This window comes from Typopeltis vanoorti, chromosome 1 (genome assembly GCF_054136105.1).
Source record: "Typopeltis vanoorti isolate ZY-2024b chromosome 1, IOZ_Tvanoo_1.0, whole genome shotgun sequence".
Classification (NCBI taxonomy): domain Eukaryota; kingdom Metazoa; phylum Arthropoda; class Arachnida; order Uropygi; family Thelyphonidae; genus Typopeltis; species Typopeltis vanoorti.
Genome location: NC_143549.1, coordinates 47,256,837 through 47,277,851, shown reverse-complemented (window position 1 = coordinate 47,277,851; position 21,015 = coordinate 47,256,837). Strand labels below are relative to the sequence as shown.

At 35.0% G+C, this 21,015-nt stretch overlaps 1 protein-coding gene across 4 annotated transcripts in view; it reads left to right on the top strand.

Moving 5' to 3' along the window:
• caly (ubiquitin carboxyl-terminal hydrolase calypso) overlaps nt 1-21,015 on the top strand; it is a 237,532-nt gene that overhangs the window by 112,315 nt on the left and 104,202 nt on the right. For all 4 annotated transcript variants that reach the window (XM_090416009.1, XM_090416000.1, XM_090416026.1 and 1 more), the window contains exons 5-6: nt 4,934-4,995; nt 11,148-11,290. In XM_090416009.1, the coding sequence (XP_090272135.1) occupies nt 4,934-4,995; nt 11,148-11,290 (205 nt within the window). The remainder of the gene's footprint in view (nt 1-4,933; nt 4,996-11,147; nt 11,291-21,015) is intronic.

Sequence of the window (21,015 nt, the reverse complement as noted above, 5' to 3'; positions counted from 1 at the left end):
TTTCTTTGCCATTCAGTCTTCTTATGTTGATAGTACCGATCTTTAACTCTGGTGATGCTGAATTGAGGTGTGTTTTCAGATTTGTTCCAATAGGTGACTTTTCGCTGTTCGGCCTGGTTCCCTGGCAAAAACGAGGGTCTTGTTTAACCGGCAGCACCCCAGCTGGCATAAAATTTTGTCATGTTGTACCATCATCTTTTATTTTGGTTTAACCAATAAGAATACAATTTGGTCAGCTAAATCCCAAATTGCTAGCCCATCCTCGTTCGTTCAGTATCGAAGTAGATACCCAACAGAGTGCACCACGAGAAGGTGAGGATTGGACATTAGGTCAGAAGCCCTGGTCGGTTCTCCACATTCCTTTACAGGCTATGTGAAGGTCTCCTCTCAGTTATACAGCTTTGACCCTTAAGCACCCCAAACTTAATATTTTAAATTACAATAAATTTGTTTAAAGTAACACAACTATTCAAATCCGGAAAGTACATAAATTTTTAAATTCTACATATCACTTTTCACGAAACAATTTCAATAACGGGCACATCGCAAGTGCTGACAATGTGTGTTATGAAAATAAAACTAAAAAGCATTCTAACATAAACAATACGTAAAAATATTCAGAATTTTAAATTATGATTATTTTTACAATATATCATCAGGAACATCAATGAGATTCCATTCTGATATCACTCCTCTACTGAAATTGAGTGTTCTATGAGATGTTACTGCGATTTGTATTCCACCTATTGTTGTTGCTCTCAGTAGTTTCTCTTAATGTTGTGTTGACACAGTGTTTCCATGAGGATATCACCAGAACACAATTTCTTAACCATTTTGGGAGGGCCTGCCAGTCCTTCTAAACCTTTTTGAATAAAGAAGGGTGATATTTTCCCAGTAGGTTTCACCTGTTGCATGAATGATCAAAAAGGTTGGTACATTTATGTTAGTTTCCGATATATTTTGTTTCTTGGTTCTGTTTCCATATTTTGGAAATAGAATTTTTGGAAATAAATGTTTCCTGTGTTTATGGTATCAGTACTTGGTGGGGACTTTGTTAGGGTCCCTGATACACTTGAGGATGAAGGATTCATGCTCAAGGAGTTTTTAGTTCAGCGCCAGGGCTCTCCCACCATGGAGCCATGCGTGGACGCCCACTACCCAGCAAGCAAAGACTGCACTCAGGAGTGGAACACCTGGACGCTATACCGCCACTACAGTAGGTCTAGGATCCTGACCTTGGACCATGGGGTGAGAGACTTACTGCAACACCGTTGACCCTTGCAGGCAAGTCCACTAGTCTAATTATCCTGGCTGGGCCATCCAGGACTGCCCCGTCTTGTCGAAGCAGGAGCCAAAGTAGTGCAAGACTACCAGGATCCCCCTTTCCAAATGTCCATGGGTTGCACTATAATAATCACAGTTTTGCTTTTATTGTTGAAAATTATAAATTATTTGTTACAATTTTCATGAAAAAAAGATTCAATTATTTAAAAAAAAGGTGCATATATGTTGCATAATTTTTGAGGGGTTATTGACCTGTTCAACTGCAGATATTTCAGAGAATTTTTTCAAAATCATTTGTAAGGCAATTGTTACAAACATAAATCACTTGGGGAACATGATCATACATTTTGTTGTAAAATAATAGTAAAAGTATAACTACTTCAACAATGCCACATATCTAAACTACAAGAAAATGTCTTTTTTTTTTGTGAAAAAGTGCAATTATCTCTTCTTTGTAAAATAGTAAGAAGAAAAATATGTAGTATTTTCTTTTAATTGGGTGAATTTACACTGTTCTTTCTTTGTGTTTTGAAAAGAGAGTGCACATGATTATTTTTTCTTGCAAACAGAACATATAATATAATTATAAGAGTGGCATTTTACTTTTCTCCCGCACAAGGGGAAAAAAAAAAGGTAATAATATTGTTGAATGTGCCAAACTTTGCATGCTATTGTTCACACTTAAAAAGTCTTATCTTTATGTCATGAAAGCTAGATATGGAAGTTAATATTATTTTCTGACCTTAAAAAAAAAAAGGATGGACGGAAGCTGAACTGCATGAAATAATTTTCTGCACATGAAAAAAATTTCTAATCTGTGGCACACACTGCTATTAAAATTTAATAGACAAAGTTTCACTATTAGCAAACTGTATTTTTATTCAACAAAAACCATCTTATAATAGGCAAATTTCGAAAACCAGTTGCATTAGGCAGGATTTCGTATATATCAAAAATTAAGAAATAAAACATCTAAGACAACGATTTAACCTTCTACAGTCATTCCTTGACTTATGTTGAGGTTCCGTTCCATCCGGCAGGATGTAAGTTGATACATTAAATCATCAGAGTTATAGGGGTTAGAGACTTAACAGTAATAAGTATATGGTCATTTTAATTTTTAAACCTTATTATAAAACTGTACTGTGCATTACTGCCATTATAAAACAGGAGAATAATCACCCAAATCTTCCTCGGCGATCACATCTTCATTACCTAATGGAAGAACCAGGCTGTGGCTCTTCTGGTGTAACATTTGTTTTTTTGATGAAAATATCTGATCTGCTTTGTTTATTCCTCTTCTTCTTTTCGTCATAAATTTCTTTATAGCAAGCAAACGCATCATGTACACTCCTTTCTACCAAAAAAGTAGCATTCAACATTGGGGTCAATGTCTTGAACCATTTTGAGAACATCGCTAACTGCAGAGAACATTTCTGCAAGACCCTTTGCTGTGAATTGTTTAACTACCTCTCCTTGTTTCTCTTTTTTCCCCTCTTCCTTTTCTCATTCTTCCTCTTCTGCAACATGTTGTTCCTCAGGTTCGACTAATTCTTCGTCAACTCTTTAGGGGCACTTTCTATAAGTTGAACAATGTCGTCATCATTTACTTCGAGATTCAGATTGTTTGCTAGGCCCACTATTTCTTCAATCAATTTACAAAGGTATGCATTTTTTTCAAAACTTCCAAAATCCTGCACAAACCTATTTAATGTCTTTTTCCATATGCCATTCATACATTGAGAGATCAGTTTGTCCCAAACTACAGCAATATTTTTAATGGCATAATAAATATTGAATGCTTTCGAGAATTGCATGAGAGTCTGGTCATTTCCTTCAGTAGCAGAAATGGCTTGTGAAACATTCTCCGTAGATAATAAACCTTAAACCCTTCATTGGATCATTGAAGTAGTGTTTGGAGGAAGAAACATGACCTTGAACTTGGTGAAGATCACTGATATAAGGCGAGTGACCTGGTGCATTATCTAGAATTAATAAAATTTTTAATTCCGCATTTTCTTTCACACAACAGCTTTTCATTTCACTCACAATTAAGGCATCTGCAAACAATTTTTGAGTCATTCACGGCTTGTTATATCTTTGCTAATGAACTTGAAGAGTATGCTTCCTAATGTTTTTGAAGGCTCATGGATTCTCACTGTGCCATATCATAAATGGTTTCAGTTTATATCCAGCCACATTACCCCACAGCAGAATCGTAATATGGTCTGTGAGATCTTTGAAACTAGGCATAGATTTTAGCTCTTTTGTGGATGAACATCCGGCCTGGCATTTTTTTTCAGAAACAAGGAGGTCTCATCCATATTAAATATTTGCTTGACAAATAATTTTATCCAATTTCTCCACAAACTCCTTGGCAGCCTTATCATCGGAAATTGCAGATTCACCCATTTTCACGTTATGCAGTGCAAAACATTGCTTGAATCTCATGAACAACTCGAAGAAGCATTAAATTCGTAGTCATAATTGGGCCCTGCTTTCTCCTTCAACATGTTGAGGAGACTAGTTATTTATTCCATTATGGGATCACGGATGTAAGTCGAGGGATGACTGTATTCAGAAGTGTTTAGAATATGATTAAAGCATCTTATATATATGTATATCCCGCACAATAAATTTGAAATTTTGTTATTATCACTAAGGTGTTATTATAGAATACAGTTTACATTACGATAACACGATAAAGTTTCTGATATAATGCATTTTTGGAAATTATGGAGACAACTACCGTGTTTGAATAAAAACTTTAGTTTAATATAACTAAAATCTACATTCGACATTTTGACCTTTATGTCAAGGTCATCTTCTAGAGCATACAACTATACACAGAAAACAAGCTACACCACAATCAAACTGGATTGTTAAAGATACTGACCAACCGCTATAACAATTGTTGACCTGACCTCTCGTGGGAGAAAAATAAATAAATTATACATCAACGCTAGAGTCCTATTATTAGTGTTATTGTATGTACAAATGTATGTTATTGTATGTATTGGTTGTAGAAATACATTGGGCACAACAACAAGTATCTATCTATATACATATATTAACATCTTGATTATACTGTTCTGAAGATGCTGGATATAATACCAGCGAAATATGAGCTTTTAAGTTAATAAATAGTTATTTTCTTATCCATCTGTGTTCGTATCAAACCGTGAAATCTATTACAAAAATGTCTGATGAACACATAAGCCTGTCCATGTGTATAAATATGCATTCTGGTTATTTCATGGTTATTAAAAAATCACTAAGTTGCTTGGTGATTTTTGTTCTTGACAATATGAATTACAGTACAGTTAGAACAAAAAAATAAGCATGCATTTGTTGTACCTCAGACTATCATTCACAAACCTTCTAATTAAATAGTGACATAACAACAACAAAATATGTATCAGATGCTCCATAATTGTAACTCAAAAGGTGTCATATATAAACTGAAATTAGCTCTGAGGTGTTTTTCTTTTTTCCAGAACTTCTATTTGACTCTGTTTTTAAATCGAGAGCATTTATCATATTTAGCTTAAAGATATAAAGTATGTAAAAAGAACGTTCAATCAAATTAGAAAAGAATGTTGGCTTTTTAATGTCATGGAATGATAATATAAAGTGCTATTTTCTCTAGAACAAAGGCTATGCGATTGGCAATACTCCAGAACTAGCAAGAGCACATAATAGTCATGCAAAGTAAGTAAATTTTATTATCAGCATTTATTTATTTTTATATGTATTTTGTCATATATATCTGATTTGAACAGGCTTCCTTATTAACATCATTTCTTAATCACCCAATTGGTCTTGACAAGTGTATATCAAGGTTGCTATGGATGTGAAGCATCCATTAAAATACTGATATTCCATTGCAGTAACATGGATACAAAGTTCAAGACGATTGATATATTTTATTCACATGTTTTTTTGCAGGTAGTTAAAATGCATTGTCAAGAAGGATTCTTAGAATCATTGTTCACCAAACTCATTGACTAATTCATATAATTCATTGACTGATAATTTGATTTAAAAAAAAAAGTTTTGGTGATTTGTGAAAATATATTCACACAATACCTCTGGTAACGAAGTCCGCAATTTCAAGCCCCAATTTACGTAAAAATATTAAAATTTTAAGGTCAACACCCAGCAATCATCCAATTGGGGAGCGACGTCTACTCGTCACATACTCCCAAGTTGTGGGTGTGTCTGTTTTAACAGTTTCGCATGTCATCTGCATAATTTAGTCATTGCTTACACTTTGTAGGGTCTGTTTCAGTGTGCTGCATTACAATAAATAATAACATATGTTCTCTGATAGCGTTATTGTAGATTTTGTAAATATTAATATTTAGTTAAAATGTCAGAATCAAGGAAAACAAAAGCAATTTCTTTAGAAACTAAATTAAATATCATACAATGTGTTGAAAGGATGAAAGAAAATCCAATGCAGCACATTCTTTAGGATTAGCACAGTCAGTTTTAACAACCATACTTAGTCAATCAGAAAAAATAAAACAGTTTGCTCAGAATTGTACAGGTATTACAGCAGCAAAATTAACTTGCTTAAGGAGTCCAATTTTAGAGAAAATGTTAAGTTTGTGGATAGATGATATGTCACACCGCCATATGCCTTTAACTCAAATGGTGATTTAAGAAAAAGCATTATTTTTGTTTAATCACCTGAAATCTAAACAAACTGAAGAAATTGCAGAAAATTTTGTGGCTCCTGGTTAGTTAGAAAAATTTAAAAAAACGGGCCAGAATTCATAGTATAAAATTATCAGGAGAAGCTGTGAATAAGTTTCCAGAAAAACTAAAGGAAATTATTATTATTATTATTATTACATAACACCTCCAGGGAGTCCAAAGAGTCATCGAGGGAGAGGGCCTGTTCTACAATTCTCCATCTCCACCGCTAACCGCAACTACCTTCATCATCAGCACCAGCGCCATCTACCACTGACCACCACCACTATTTTCACAGGCAATCATAAACATCCATGCCCACAGCAGGATTTGAACCCACAGCTTTTTGGCTGGAGAGCAGATACGCTAACCACTCATCAGCCAACCAGGTCGGCAAATAATTGAACATTAAAATTTTTCGCCAAATTTGGTGTTCAATGTTGACGAAAGCAGTTTGTTCTGGAAACGGCTATCAAAAGCTTCATTTCTATTGAAGAAAAATCAGCAGCTGGGTTCAAAGCAGCCAAAGACTGTTTAACGTTACTCTTTGGATCAAATGCCTCTGGCAATTTTAAATTAAAATTATTATTAGTTTACCATTCAGAAAATCCGAGGGCATTAAAAGGTAACATAAAAATGAATTTATCTGTAATATGGAAAGCTAATAGAAATGCGTGGATTACCAAGGAGTTATTTACTGATTGGTTTGTTAACCATTTTTGTCCAGAAGTGAAATGGTATTGCCAAAGAAATAATTTTGAAGAAAAAGCTCTTTTGTTGTTGGACAACACTCCAGGACATCCTGCTGATCTTAATAGTACATTAGACACATGCATTCCTGTCAAAGTTCTTTCTTCCAGCAAACACAACTTCCCTGATTCAATTAATGATCAGGAAGTAATAGCAATATTTAAAGCTTATTATCTGCATGGTACATTAATAAGCAATGTAATTGAACTAAAAGATAAAGAGCAAATGGCAATTAAAACATTTTGAAAAAACTACACCATTAAAGATGCAATTGAAAACATTAATAGCTCTTGGAAAGAAGTTGCTCAGAAATGCTTAAATGGAGTTTGGTGCAAATTATGGCCAGAAGTTGTACTAGAAGAAGAAAATAACATTCAAGAGATTAGAAATGAAGTTATCCAGATGGCTCAATCAATAGGTTTTGAAAATGTCGATGAAGAGAATGTAAGAAATTTATTAAATGCAGAAGATGATGGTTTTTCAGTGGAAGATTTAGAAAAACTTGTTAGCAACAAAGCCAAAGAAAATGAAGACGAAATTAAAGAAGTTCTTACCAAAAAAATGTTAGCAACCAAAGATTTAAAAAGGTGCTTGAATGACATTGAAAACGTTTTAAATTTTTCAGTGAAAATGATCCTGATTTAGGAAGAAGTGTTATTGTTAAGTGATCAGTGTTAAATGCAATAAATCTGTATAGGCAATTGTTAAATGAAAGAGAAAATAAGCATAAATAATCAACTTTAGATTCATGTTTTAAAAATGTCATTTTTCGTTAATCGAGGTATGACTGTATTGTGGAATGTTGTTTTTGGTTTCTCAAAACTCTCCCAACATCATCTTGACTAATCCATGACTGTGCAGCTATTTGCAATGGAAATATTTAACAAATATATTTGTTCCATTTTATATATGCTCTTTTATATTATGCTCTATTTGCTGTATATTATTTTATGGTATATTAGCTATTGCTTAATATTGCAATTAATGATATGCCTTTCAATATTAATTACGTTTTTACCACAATTGGTGGCTACTGATGTAGTTTCATGCAAATAAACATGTTAAACTCAATATTTATTCAGCTTCAGCTGAAGATATTTTATATCAGATGCGACGTTCATTTATCAGGGCAAATAACATTGACTAAAAACCAAATTGCATCCCTCTTCATGGGACACCTGTCTGTGGCGGAGGAAACCTCCCAGTGATAGTACTGACTCTTTACATTTCCCATATTCTTCGCTCTACTTCTACTGAGTCTCTTATGCTATCCTGTCTTCCAGACCACCATCACTGGGATCCAAAGCTCTGCAGCCATGTTTTCTGTGTAGTGTGACTCATGGACATCTGGAAATTGGAATCCTGGAAATTAGTCCTAGATGCCCTGCCCAGGATCAATCAGTTACTGAGCTTCCTTCAAGGGTCAGTGATCTTGCAATAAGTCTACCATCCCATAGCCCAGGCCCAAGGCTTATTGTTGTGGTGCCAGTATAGTGTTCAAAGTAGCCCTGTAATTCCTATCCCGGGCACAGCCATTGCTTGCTAGTGAGTATGCATCCATATGCTCCATAGAGAGTGGGAAGCTTTGGCACAGAACAGAAATCATTTGAACATGAATTTTTCATCCTCAAACTTTCAGGGGCCCTCACAAGATCCCAACCAAGTACTGATATCGTATATACATCACTTGATTACAGAAGTAAAAAATAAATGACATTACAAGAGTATAAATGTACAGTTTTTCTCATCATCCACCAATAGCGAAAATGCCACCCTTCTTTATTCAAAAGGTTTTAGAATTGGCAGGATCTCCCAGAACAGTTACAAAAACTACGATCTGGTGATATCCTTGTGGAAACATCATCAACAATGCTCAGAAAAATTACTCAGTGATATCATTGAGTGAAATACCAATCAGTAGCACCTTATACAGGGTGTTCGGGATAAATTTGACATATTTATAATTAATTATATTTTTCCGTAAGTTACATGTATTAACACACACTTCTCTTCATTTAAAAGTTTGGACCCTTCTTCATTCATATACAAGATGTCAGAAAGGATGGATAGCTGGAACCCACCTGAATCATGGAAGAGAATAACTTGTATCATGATGATTTGTGCCCGCCATCAAAATAAGGATATTACGACTGCTGCCCAATGCTCCCTGAATACAGTAAAAACAATCAGGCATGAACTAGAGACTTGCAATGGTGACTACGAGGATGTAGCAAGAAGAAAGATCCCTAGCAGACGATCTGATTGCGTTCGTACAGCAGAATTCCTCGCAAATCTGCAGGAACAGGTGTTGAAGAACCCTGGCATTGGAATTCGGGCTTTGTTCGTGGAGTTGCTAACTGTAGTCAAGCCCTGGATAACAAGGGTAGCCAATGGTAGGCCGTATGTATGGCAGCAGGATTCGGCCCCTTGCCACACCTCTGGGAAAAGTCAAAAATGGTTGTCTGAAAATTTCTACGACTTCACCAGTCCAAATGTTTGGCCTCCAAACTCCCCAGACCTTAACCCCATGGATTATTTTGTATGGGGCGCAGTTGAAAAAGACACCAATCGCACTTCCAGTAATACAAAAGCCCAGTTAATGGATAAAATTAAAACAGTTTTTGCGGCCCTTCCCAGGGAGACTGTAGCATCAGCTTGTTCGAGGTTCCGAAGCAGAATTGAAGCTGTGATCGATGCTAATGGTGGTTATTTTGAGTAAATCTTGTTGATAGTATTGTAATTAACTCTGCCTGTAATGTTTTTTTGTCAATTCATTAAATTTAATAGATACAAAGAAGATTTTCTTTTTCCTTACGAAACTGTCAAATTTATCCCGAACACCCTGTATATTGCTAAACTTTTCTAGAGGAGTGATATTTGAACAGGATCTTCTTGATGTTCCAGATGAGAAAATATGTTCAGAGATTAAAGATCAATAAGTGACAGGAACATCATTCTACTTCTGATACACTTAAACCTCCACATATGTAAAAGTAGAATATCTCAACCTCGCTATTAGGGCTGTACATTCCTAATCCACTGAGATTAGGAATGTACAGCAAATACAAAAGATAAAAGCAAAACAAAATATATCATACCAGGAAGGCAGCCACCACCATGCCTATCCTGAAATCTTCTTATACTGAAAAGATGACAATTAAGAAAATATCAAGAGCAGCTCAAACCCATATGTCTGTTCCATCATCTGATAATTTCCCCATACCGTGCTTTATGATTGAGAGTGCTTCACTGTGAAACATGTCTCTCATTCTCCAAACAACTCCAGAAATTATCCCATTTGATGAGAATCCACTTGTCAAGATTGGCAGTTATCTCATCTAAAGATAAACTACCAGACCAGACCCCCCCCCACACACATACACACACAGAAAAAAACAGATGCTTCTGTGTCTGCCAAAAGTAAACTAAACTCACCAAATGATCCTGATATGTCAGATGATGTATTAAATGTTTCTTTCAGAAGAAGAGATGGACACTGGCTGCCCATACTTCCCTAAATGATAGATATATAAGCCTCACAAAGGTAAGCCCTCTAAACCTTGGAAATTGGACAAGCCTAGAGAGATGAACTGATTTCAAGGAACAATCTTTCAGAACTGAATCAGCCTCATCTCTGAAAACCTTCCCAAACCTCAACAAATTTGGTTGCATGAGATTACCCCAAATTTGGGAAGCTTGCATACTAATAACATCAGCCCAACAGCCAAGACAACCCATTTACTAGGGGAATTTTAGGACTCTAGGACTGACTTCAGTTGCCTTTCTTTGGCCTCATTTGCTTAGTGTTAGTGGCTGCATGTGAATATCATTGTTTTGTGATCCCTGGAGATGGCAACATAACATTGCCGAAATATAGGAAGATATTGATTAAAGTTTTTAATTAATATTCTAGTATTTTAATTTCCAAAAAAATTAAAAGCTATGTATAATCAAGTATAAGTTTATGTACAAGAATAACATGTAAATAGCGTAAGACATCACCATGGGACATTTTTATGTAGTTAAAAAAATGAATAAATGCTTATCAAGAAGTCATTAATGATTTTCCACAGGATTGGCATTATCAAGATATTTTATAGTCTTCTGTTAAAAAATTCCTGTAATAATTAATATAAAAGTGGCATTAACAGAGTGCTATATTTTTCAGTAGGTAGCTTTCTTGCTGCAAAACAGATATAAGAAATTGAAAAAATGTGAAAAAAATTGAGAAGTAAGAGAAAATTATTTCACTTGTTAACCAAACAAAATTATATTAATGTCCATTTTTTGTATAAAGAAGCTAATTATAACTTTAAAATCTAATTTCTGATATGATTTTTACAATTTTAGAGGCTAATTTATATACTTTGAAAATATGAAAGCTTTTTTTTAATTGTTTCCTTTATTTTTAGACCAGAACCTCGCCACCTACATGAAAAATCTCATGGAATCTCAACTGGGCGTACAATGGAAGCATTTCACTTTGTTAGTTATGTTCCTATTAATGGTCGTCTGTTTGAGCTTGATGGTCTTAAACCTTTTCCTATTGATCATGGTAAGATCATAATTGGAAATTTTGTTTAATAGCTGAAAGTTAATACTATAAAGAGACAAAATATTTTTTATAATCACTTATTACAATGTTTGGCTAAACATTGGCTTTCTTTCATACTGTGGTGGGGTATTGACAGAGCATAACAATGCTATATTTCATCTCTCTCTCATGCTGAATCTCAAATCTTGTCCATGTGCAGCTTTTCTTTTCTTTCATATCACACTATTCAGAATTCTTCCAATGTTGACCTGAAGTGTCCTACTTTGGTATAGTAGGAAGTAATATACCTAGGTTTTTTTTTGCAGGGTTAGAGAGTGCTTTATAATTTTAATGTCTCCAGTAGTACTGTTTGGATGTGAACAAGGCATAAATGGCAGAAGTTGCAGCTAGTGATCTTGAGAGTTCTGATTTAGATTTGTTTACGGTCATTTTGTGGCTGTTGCAAATTTTGGCATCAGCTAAGAGCCATGCTGGATTTTTTGCTTGGATTGCGTTGGCATACCTGTTAGAAAACTAAAGCTCAGCTAATGGGCAGGAATTTTGATTAGAATAGGGACTGAAGGGCTTCATTCAAGCATTCCTTCAAGAATTGAAGGAATGCTTGAATTTTGGCAATTCTATTGAAGCAGGTGTTTGGAACATGGAAATGAAAATGATAATTCTGTTATGATATTGGCCACATTTCCCTTTCTTCAGATGAATCTTTACTCAGCCAGTTTCCATCTTGATTCCTCTGGCACTTTATTGATATCCCAACTATTATGACCACCATGCTTTCTCGGTTTCTTTTCCATGGTCTGTTCTCCTGATGCAAACATCTATTCTGACTGAAATAATTCTTGAACTTCATCTTCCACTTCACACAAAACACCTGACTGCAATCCAGGTTTTGGTTTTCCAAATAGTGTACCAAAATAATCCATGGTAAAAATTCAGCATATCTCAAGTGGCTCAAATTAAAAACTCAGTCTAACACACACACACACACACACACACACACACACACACACACACACACACACACAACAATCCAGATTAGACTTTAAAAAGGCCAAATGCAGAAAACAAGTTTTTTGCTTAAATGGCAATCGAGACTTCCAGTTCCTTACTGTCTGCCATGCACATCTTCTGCCCCCTTGTGTTTCAGCATTTTTCACATCTGGGTTGCACTATAGTAACATTACCCAAAGATAAGACTGACTTCTTGGCATTGGTCTTCTCCTCCAAAGAAAATCCTTCACTATATCATGAACAGTCCATTGTACTGCACTTCTGATTTTTTGCTAGAAAGCCATTAGAAAAAAAATCTTATTGTCTTGGATACCAGCAAGTCTCATGGTTCATATATTACCCATCACATCAGGCTACAAGATATATATATATATATATATATATGATGGGCCCTCATCATATAAATAGTAACCTTAGTTACAATTTACTGGACTCATTCAACTCTGCTATCAGATATTGGCGCACTTGTGAAGTCACACTTGCACAGATGCCTAACAATAGAACTCTAACACGGACTGTAGCTCCAGTTCAAAGTTAACTGAAGTTTATAATAGTCGAATTTCAATGACACAATGTTTCTTTATAGTGTTTTTTATTTGCTTTCTGTGTTTCTTAACGCCTGAAGAAGTCGGCCTTCTGACGAAACATGTTGTGTTGTGAATAAATTTAATTGTTTGTTCTGACTCTCGGATCTAAGTCAGTATATAAAAATATGAACATATCCCAATTCTGAGTTAATATAACAGATAGTCATATGCAATATATATATATGTGCAACAGTAATATGGGGTGGGGGCAAGAAAGAAAGAATCTTTTAACAAGTTTCTTTAATATATAGTATCTTGGATAACAGTAGGCTTCATGGTTGTTGTTTCAAGACCTATAACACATCAGTAGTGCGTGTGTGTGCATGCATTACTGATGTGTTAGTAATGCGTGTGCGTGCGTGTAGGCAGGCAATTGATTAAAAAGAGAAAAATAATCTTTTAACAGTTTTCTTGAAAAAGTGAGGGTTATACTCATCAGGTATAACGGGGATGGCTCTTCTAGAGAATAGAGGTAGGATGGAATGAACAAAGATGAGAAATTTGTTTGATGTGGGATTGTGTAGATGTTAACCAGTGGCTGCGCTAGTTCTTACACAATTAAAGGAAAGCAACGGAATGGGATTAGCCAGTTCAGTGGAGCAATTCTTATGAAAGTATCTATTAAAAAATAAAAGCTTAACGCTTTGTTCGTAATGCAGAAAGGCAGAAATAGAGTGCCTATGAGGGGAGCCTTTGAGAGTGGGATCACCTATTAGATGATCCCACTCTCAAATTCTTAGGGAAGATTTGGGATTTATAAAATGTGTTAGGAGAGAGTAGTAGTGTTTTGAGGGGAAAAAAATACATAAACGGCAAGCTTTTTAGAAGCCGAGTAGGCAATGAACATAATATGTTTATGCCAGGATAAGCTAGATGCAAAAGTCAGCTCAAGAAGGGAAACTGATATTGAATGGAATTCAAAACATTATCAAAACTAAGAGGAAGAGACTAAATTGTCTTCACAACTTGTTTTTTAACCAATGTTTTAAACTTTGTTAACACAAAATCGGCTGGCTGACCGAGTGATTAGCGCATCTGCTCTCCAGCCAAAAGGTTGCGGGTTCGAATCCCACCATAGGCATGGATATTGTGATTGTCTCTGGAAAAACTGGTGGTGGTGGTTGGCAGTAGATGGCATTAGTGTAGTTGCAGTCCGTTGTCAGGTGTAGTTGCAGTGGATTGAGTGATGGAGACAGAGTTGTAGAGCAGGTGCCCTCCCTCGATGAATCTTTGGACCCTCTGGAGGTGTCAAATAATAATAATAATAAATGGTAGCTTGTTGGGAAATTAACAAAGTAGCTTGTGGATAAGGCCTTGATGCAAGAGATGATCAATGCCTTGATGCAAGAGATGATCAATGCCTTTGAAATATTAAGAGTGACCACATGGGTCTCCAAAGGTGAGTAGGTTAACAAGGAGGTCTGCCATAGAAAAAAAAATTGTGGAATCCAATTTGATAATCACTAATTAACTGATGGATTTTCTGGGTAATGAATTAGTATTGGTCTTCCTTTGCCCCTCATCTCCATCCTCTTAAGGGAAAAATCATCAGCACCTAACTTCTTCACTATCTAGAGGCCCACAAATTAATTATTAATAGTGCTAGGCTACCCAAAGAAAGACCTAAGCTCAGTTCTAGTCGCCGACCAAAGAAACATTTTCTAAGCCTTTCTTTGATTGCTTCCTGAGTTACTCGATCACTGCATGGACAAGCAGTGGAAAGAAAAACCTGGAAACTCGGGTTTTTCATCCCATAGACTCAATAAAATTGACTGTAGATGTTACATTGTATCAGTAAAATATATAATATTAGGATTAGGACCACAAAATGGCAGTACTTGTCAGCCATCTCTTCATTGAATGCCACTTATAATTAGGGGTAGTCTTGGACTACCCCTAATTATAAATTGCACTGGTAGCCAATGAGAGATAGGCTACCAGTGCAGATTGAACTTCTCCCCCCTTCAGTGTTCAAAAGTTAGAAAGCACTAAAACAGCTTCATATATTCCCTGTCGAGGAATAAAAGGGTGTTAGCTTTTTTTATGATATGGATTCTGCAATTCTTATTCTGCAGCTGATCATCTCACCTAGGTGCACACTTATTTGCACTTATTCATCATCTATATGGATCACATTATGAAAGAAAGTAGTATTACAGCTAATATCAGAATCGGAGATATCAGACTTAGCTCTTGGCTTTATGCAGGTGATGTTGTATCCTTAAATAAGTCAAGTGCAATCTCCAGGATTCTTTAACAAAATTGAATAACCACTGTGACAAACTAAGTATTACAATCAGGAATAAAAAGATAAAAACTATAAAAATTAGCAGGAACGTAGAAAACTCACTACATTCTGAAATGGAACCTATAGAACAAGTAAAATATTTGTATATATTTAGGCATAATTTTCAGTGAAGATGTCAGATTAAATATGCAAATAAACAACATAACAAAAAAAAATAGTGTGGTGGGGAGTCGGTTGAATACATTTATATGAAATAAGAGAGAAATTAGCCAAAACACTAAATTTTTTTATCTGAGTGTTGGGTTAGAAATAGACCAGTTGAACAAAGACTAGATGTGAGAGTCACAGATTCTCAGAATTCTCACAGATATGAGAGTTCTGAGAAAAATTAGCAGTGGTAGAATCATATTAAAAATTAAGCTATTAGAAAAGAAATTGGTGCTGTACATTCCAAAATGTATGAGCAGAGCATATCTGAGGTGATATGGTCACTTAAACAGAATGAGAGTGAGGAAGGGGTTAGCAAAGCATGTTTGATGCCAAGATGGCATTAAAAAGAACTGGAGGAAGACTAATGTGGATTGTTGCGTGTCAGAAGGGCCTTAGAAGGTACAAATATAAGATTTCACACTATTGGAATCTTGGCAAGTGACACACTAATTTGGAGGAAAAGTGTTGGCTAGCAATTAGTAGTAATGTGGTACTCTCATAGTATCTTCTAAACCTGTTGAGGACACATAATTGAGAAGTTGATAAATAGGAAAGTTTTGAAAAGATCTTTCATATTCAATTTCTAAAAATATGTCCATGCTTTTCAGGAAATCCACCTTACAAAATAATTAATAAATAAATAAACTTCTTTGTGTAGGTTGTAAATCTGGAAAATCTGCTTGAAAAGCATGGAAATTCAAAAAAGCAAGTCATGATCTGAATTACCAATTAACGATTCTATTCTGCATTTTTTTAGCTTGGAATGCTTTTGCATTGGAAAACTGTGATTTAGATATGGATTAGGGATTTTGAATGGAGTGAGGAATAAAAGCACTTATCCCCCTCACGAGTAGTTTCAGTTATTAGATCAGAAGAGTGGAAACAATGGTCAGAACTATGAAAAATAGCATAGAATGAAGGTCACTTCAGTTGGTAGCATTGTAGCTCCATTGGATATGAGGCTAAAATTAGCTGGTAGAACAATGATCAGTAGAAAAAAATACATAGACAAGCTTTTGGGTAGCAGTGTATTTGGAGGGAGAGCTGTTTAAAATGGCCCATGATGTTGGGAGAATGTTGAGAATTATCTAGAATTGCTTTATCATTCATTTGTCAGTTGAAATGATAATATTTTTTTTTATTTTAGCAACTTTAAATAAATACATAAGAAAATGAAGAAGATCTGGAGGATGATCAAGATCTAAATGGATGGATGCATATCAGAAGTGCCTTAGAAGATACAAATATAAAATCTCACAATATTAGAGTGACAGAGATCTACAACTTCCAATTTTCAGAATATACAGCAACCCCTCGATTAGTGCGCCTAATGCGTTCTTTAAAACAGGCGCATTAATCGAAAACACACTAATCGAGTATAATAACCTATGGAAAAAAGTATAATTCGTTCCTCGAATTTCTTTTTTTACCCTTGATTTTTTTTATAAAAGAATTAGGATATGTCTCAGGGCCTAGTTAAAGGAAAACTATGAAGCTGAAAGACAATAAAACATATTCACAATATAAATCTATTATTCTGGCGGGCATTCTGTTTCTTTTTTTCATACAACTGCCTCTTCTGCAAATTTTCCTGCTTCTCTCTTCACAGGGGCCAGTCTCTAAGCATTGCTACTTAAAAGTTTCGGTTGCACGAAAAATATTTTAAATTTGTTTCTGTGAAATCTCTTTGGACTTGCCTGTGCATCTAAATTTAGCAGGTCAGAATCACTAGGTTTCTCCGAATGAGATTTAATTAACTTAGATTCATTTGAAAAGTCTCTAAAATTGTTTGCACAATGTGGAAGATGTGCTTATAAAAATGGATTGCATATTGCTAGCAGTAATTTCATTCGACTTTGCAACTTTATAACCAGGCTGAGATTTCTCTGATTTAGCAAGAAAAGTCTTGGAAAGCATTGGCTTCCAAAAAAAAAGGCCAGTTTCATCGACATTAAATATTTGTTGGTCACAATAGTCCCCTTCTTATACAATTTACTTCAAATCTCTGGATAATCTGCGGCCACCTCCTTATTGGCACTTGCAGCTTCACCTGTGATTAGAACATTATGTAGGCTATTTCTCAAACCACTCAACACTAACGCATTAATCGAGAGATTGCTGTAATTCTGCACAATTTTTTTTTCTATGTATGTGTGTGTGTATGTATTACACATTCAGAACTTGGGAACATGCAAAGTATAAACTCATCATATTTTAAATGACTACAGGTGAGCTGTGTTCATGGACACAGATATGAAAAGAATAAAAAAAAAATAGCTTAATATAGTTGAAACTTTCTTTCTTTATGAACACTATTTTCATCATCATCAATTTCCTGATATATGTCCCTCAAGGAGTATTCAGGCTATTATTAGAGCACTACAAGATCCAATGTACATTATTAATCTCCTATCCACAATTTTTCTCCAAATTAGTTTATTACTTGTTAGCACTCTAATATTGCCATATTTAACATTTTGTGCTTCTAAGGCATTTCTGACCGAATCAACCTGCCTGGATCTTGGTCTTCCTGTGGTTCTTTTTCATGCCATTTTATTACCAAAAACCTGTTCTGCTAACCTTTTCTCACCTATTCTATTTAAATGGCCATACTACCTTAGGTTAGCTCTGTATTATCATAATATCCTGTACACCCCTAAAGGGGGTGTACAGGATATTATGATAGTACTACATGAAGAACTTACATCATTACTCACTTACAGGAGAGTAAGAAATTAATACAAGACATACAGAAATATTATGGATTTGTTTTTGTTTGTTTTTTATAATGCAAAGACATCAAAGGTCATACTGAAAGAAATGACTACTTTTAGATAAATCTATCGGTTTCCGTATACACTCCTATGTGACTCTGTTATGCTTTCTTACACTCTACACTTCTTCTTCATATGAGCATGTATATGTGCCAGTTTTGAACTGCTGTTATCAGCCAAAAGTAGTCCAGTACTTGAACTATGTATATTTTCAAGTACTTGTGTTGTCCCCTATCACCATTATATAATGTTGCTGAAGTTAGGAATGCTAACATTAAACTAAAGTTACAATCCATTTTAATAACAACATTTTATAAAATGAATTACATAACATTAATAGTTTATTCTTTTTGTGTACACAAAAACAAGTGAATTTAATTATAACACTAAATCACTAAATTAAATTTCACAACAGAGTATTAAAAACCACTATTACATTACTGTAAATGGGGAGGGGGTAAGACTACTTGATACATAAATCACCTAGTCAAATAAAAAATATGGTGTATCTGAATGAAACTTATCAGATACATCACAGTGGGAAAATTTGAAGAAAACAATAAAGCTAATAATAAAGATAAGTACCTGCCAGATTTCAATTCACTACATGGATAAGTCATTACTAACATTTGGATCCAGCATAATATATGCATAAATTTGCACGGAGAGAGCTACAAAAAATAAGAAAAGACTTTTTGACTGTTATTGTGGGTTGTGATATGAGATCTTTACATACATTCAAATAATACAAGATTCCTTGCTATCTCATATACAAAATATTTGAGATAGTAAGGGATCACCATTTAGTTTTGAGCAGGATAAAAATCAATGAGAAGAAAAATTTGTATAGAAGGTTTTAAAAAAAAAAAAAAATAAAAACCAGGCAGGCTTTCAGAGGTGACCTGCAGACTCAATAAGAAAGTTGTACATAAACATAGTTGATTAATTTAATTAAGTGTCATTAAGCTACATATATTTCATATACTTATTGTTGTTTAATTGATAATTTTCAACTCTAAGATGCCGATCGATGGCTCAGCCTTTTATCTTTTCAATAAAATGTAAGCTATTCTTCACATCATTTTGTCTTCCCTACATGTGGAGCTATCAGGCTCGACAGATACTTCGCCAAATTTGAGGTTGGGTAATTTTTCCCATCTACAATTGGCAGCAACAGAATATTATTTGAATTCTAAATAAATGAAGAAGAAAAAATGTTATCATTTTTCATGTCACTTCACACCATCATCCATTACAAAAGATAGGAATGATTAAAACATAAAATAGAGCATAAAACATACCCAGTATGTCAATTAATAGGAATGAAGAACTACATTACATGAGGCATAATTTCGCCCTCAGTGGTTATGAACCCAAGACGATGAGCAAAACTCTTAATACAACTCCTGCACTTAAATAAGATTTTAAGAATGCAATCATGCTATCTTACATCAAGAACTTTACAAAGTGGCAAAGTTGTTCTGTGAGTACAACATTAAAGTGGCTTTTTTTTACCATTGCATAAAATCTCAAGATTCTTACATCAACCTAAACCTCCACATCATCCCATGAAAAAACCAATTGTTTATGAGATTCTTTGCTCTTTTGGCATTTGCTATATATGCCAAATGAGAAGGGAAGGGGGGGGATATGCATGTCTGACACATAAGGAACATTGAAAAAAGTAAACAGTATAAATCAGGTTTGACTCCCCATACAACTACCACAGGCCATCAAGTAGTTTAGCAACAAACAAAAATGTCTTATATCAATCATAATTGTTTTATAAGAAAGTTCAAGTAGGCCTCTGAAATGCTGTGGATCCTCACACAATATAATAACAAAAATCAAGGCTTAATCCTACACCAGATTTGATCTGCTTTCATTAAAAATCTTATGGATCTCAGACATGAGAGGTCATCTGTGCAGTGGGCGGGTTGTAGGTGAAGATTGGGAAAGAAGCTCATTGACGTGTTTTTTTGAAGAGCAGCAGCTTGTGGTTGTTTAGTAATGCTTCATGAGAAAGGTTGTTCTCAGACAGAGGTGGATGGAATTTGAGAAGCAGGTTTGATGTGTTTAGGAATTCTGGGCAACCACTACTCTTGTTCTTGCACGCTCAAGGTTTTAGATGGTCTCCCCCCCCCCCCCCCCCAACTTGTGAGTAGATTCTTAGCATGGGCAGATTTGGGATTTTTATTTGGGTGAGTGAAAAATAGTATCTTTAGTAGAAGAGTATGCTTAGTTTTCTTAGATATTGAGGAACTGATTGATGTGTTTATGCCAGGAGAGTCTGGAGATAAAAGAAATCTGATCCTGTCCAGAGATCTGTGATTTGTTTATTAATGAGAGTAAATATAGGTGAGCTGAGATCCCTTTTGTGAGAGAACAGGCAAGATTTTGGGGTCATTAAAGGTGTGGAGATCAATGTTTAAGGCACTGATTGAAGATGATTTTATATTTTGAGATATTTGCACATTGCTTGGGTTGTCATATGAGAAAGATGAATGTAGAGCACATTCATAAGCAAAGCTGTGAATAAGATTAGTGGTAATTGAAAGTAGGTCATTTATATAGAGGAGAAAGAACATAGGTTATACAGTAAGCCCTGAGGCATATTTGCATTGGTGGTCGAGCTCGAAGAGATGACATGCAGTAACTAGGGAAAATGTTTGCTACCTAATTGCACAGAGTGGCAGGTTGACCAAAAAACAGAAATTTGCTTAGTGGACATCAATGCTGGATACAATCCAAAGATCTGGAAACGTTGCAGGTGACATCACATTTCTCTGAACTTTCCACTGAATGTGTCCATTGGTTAGTGATGCATGCTAAGATATCATGTGCAGATCTAGATTGGCAGAATCCATACTGATGGCCACTGATTAAGTGAGCCAC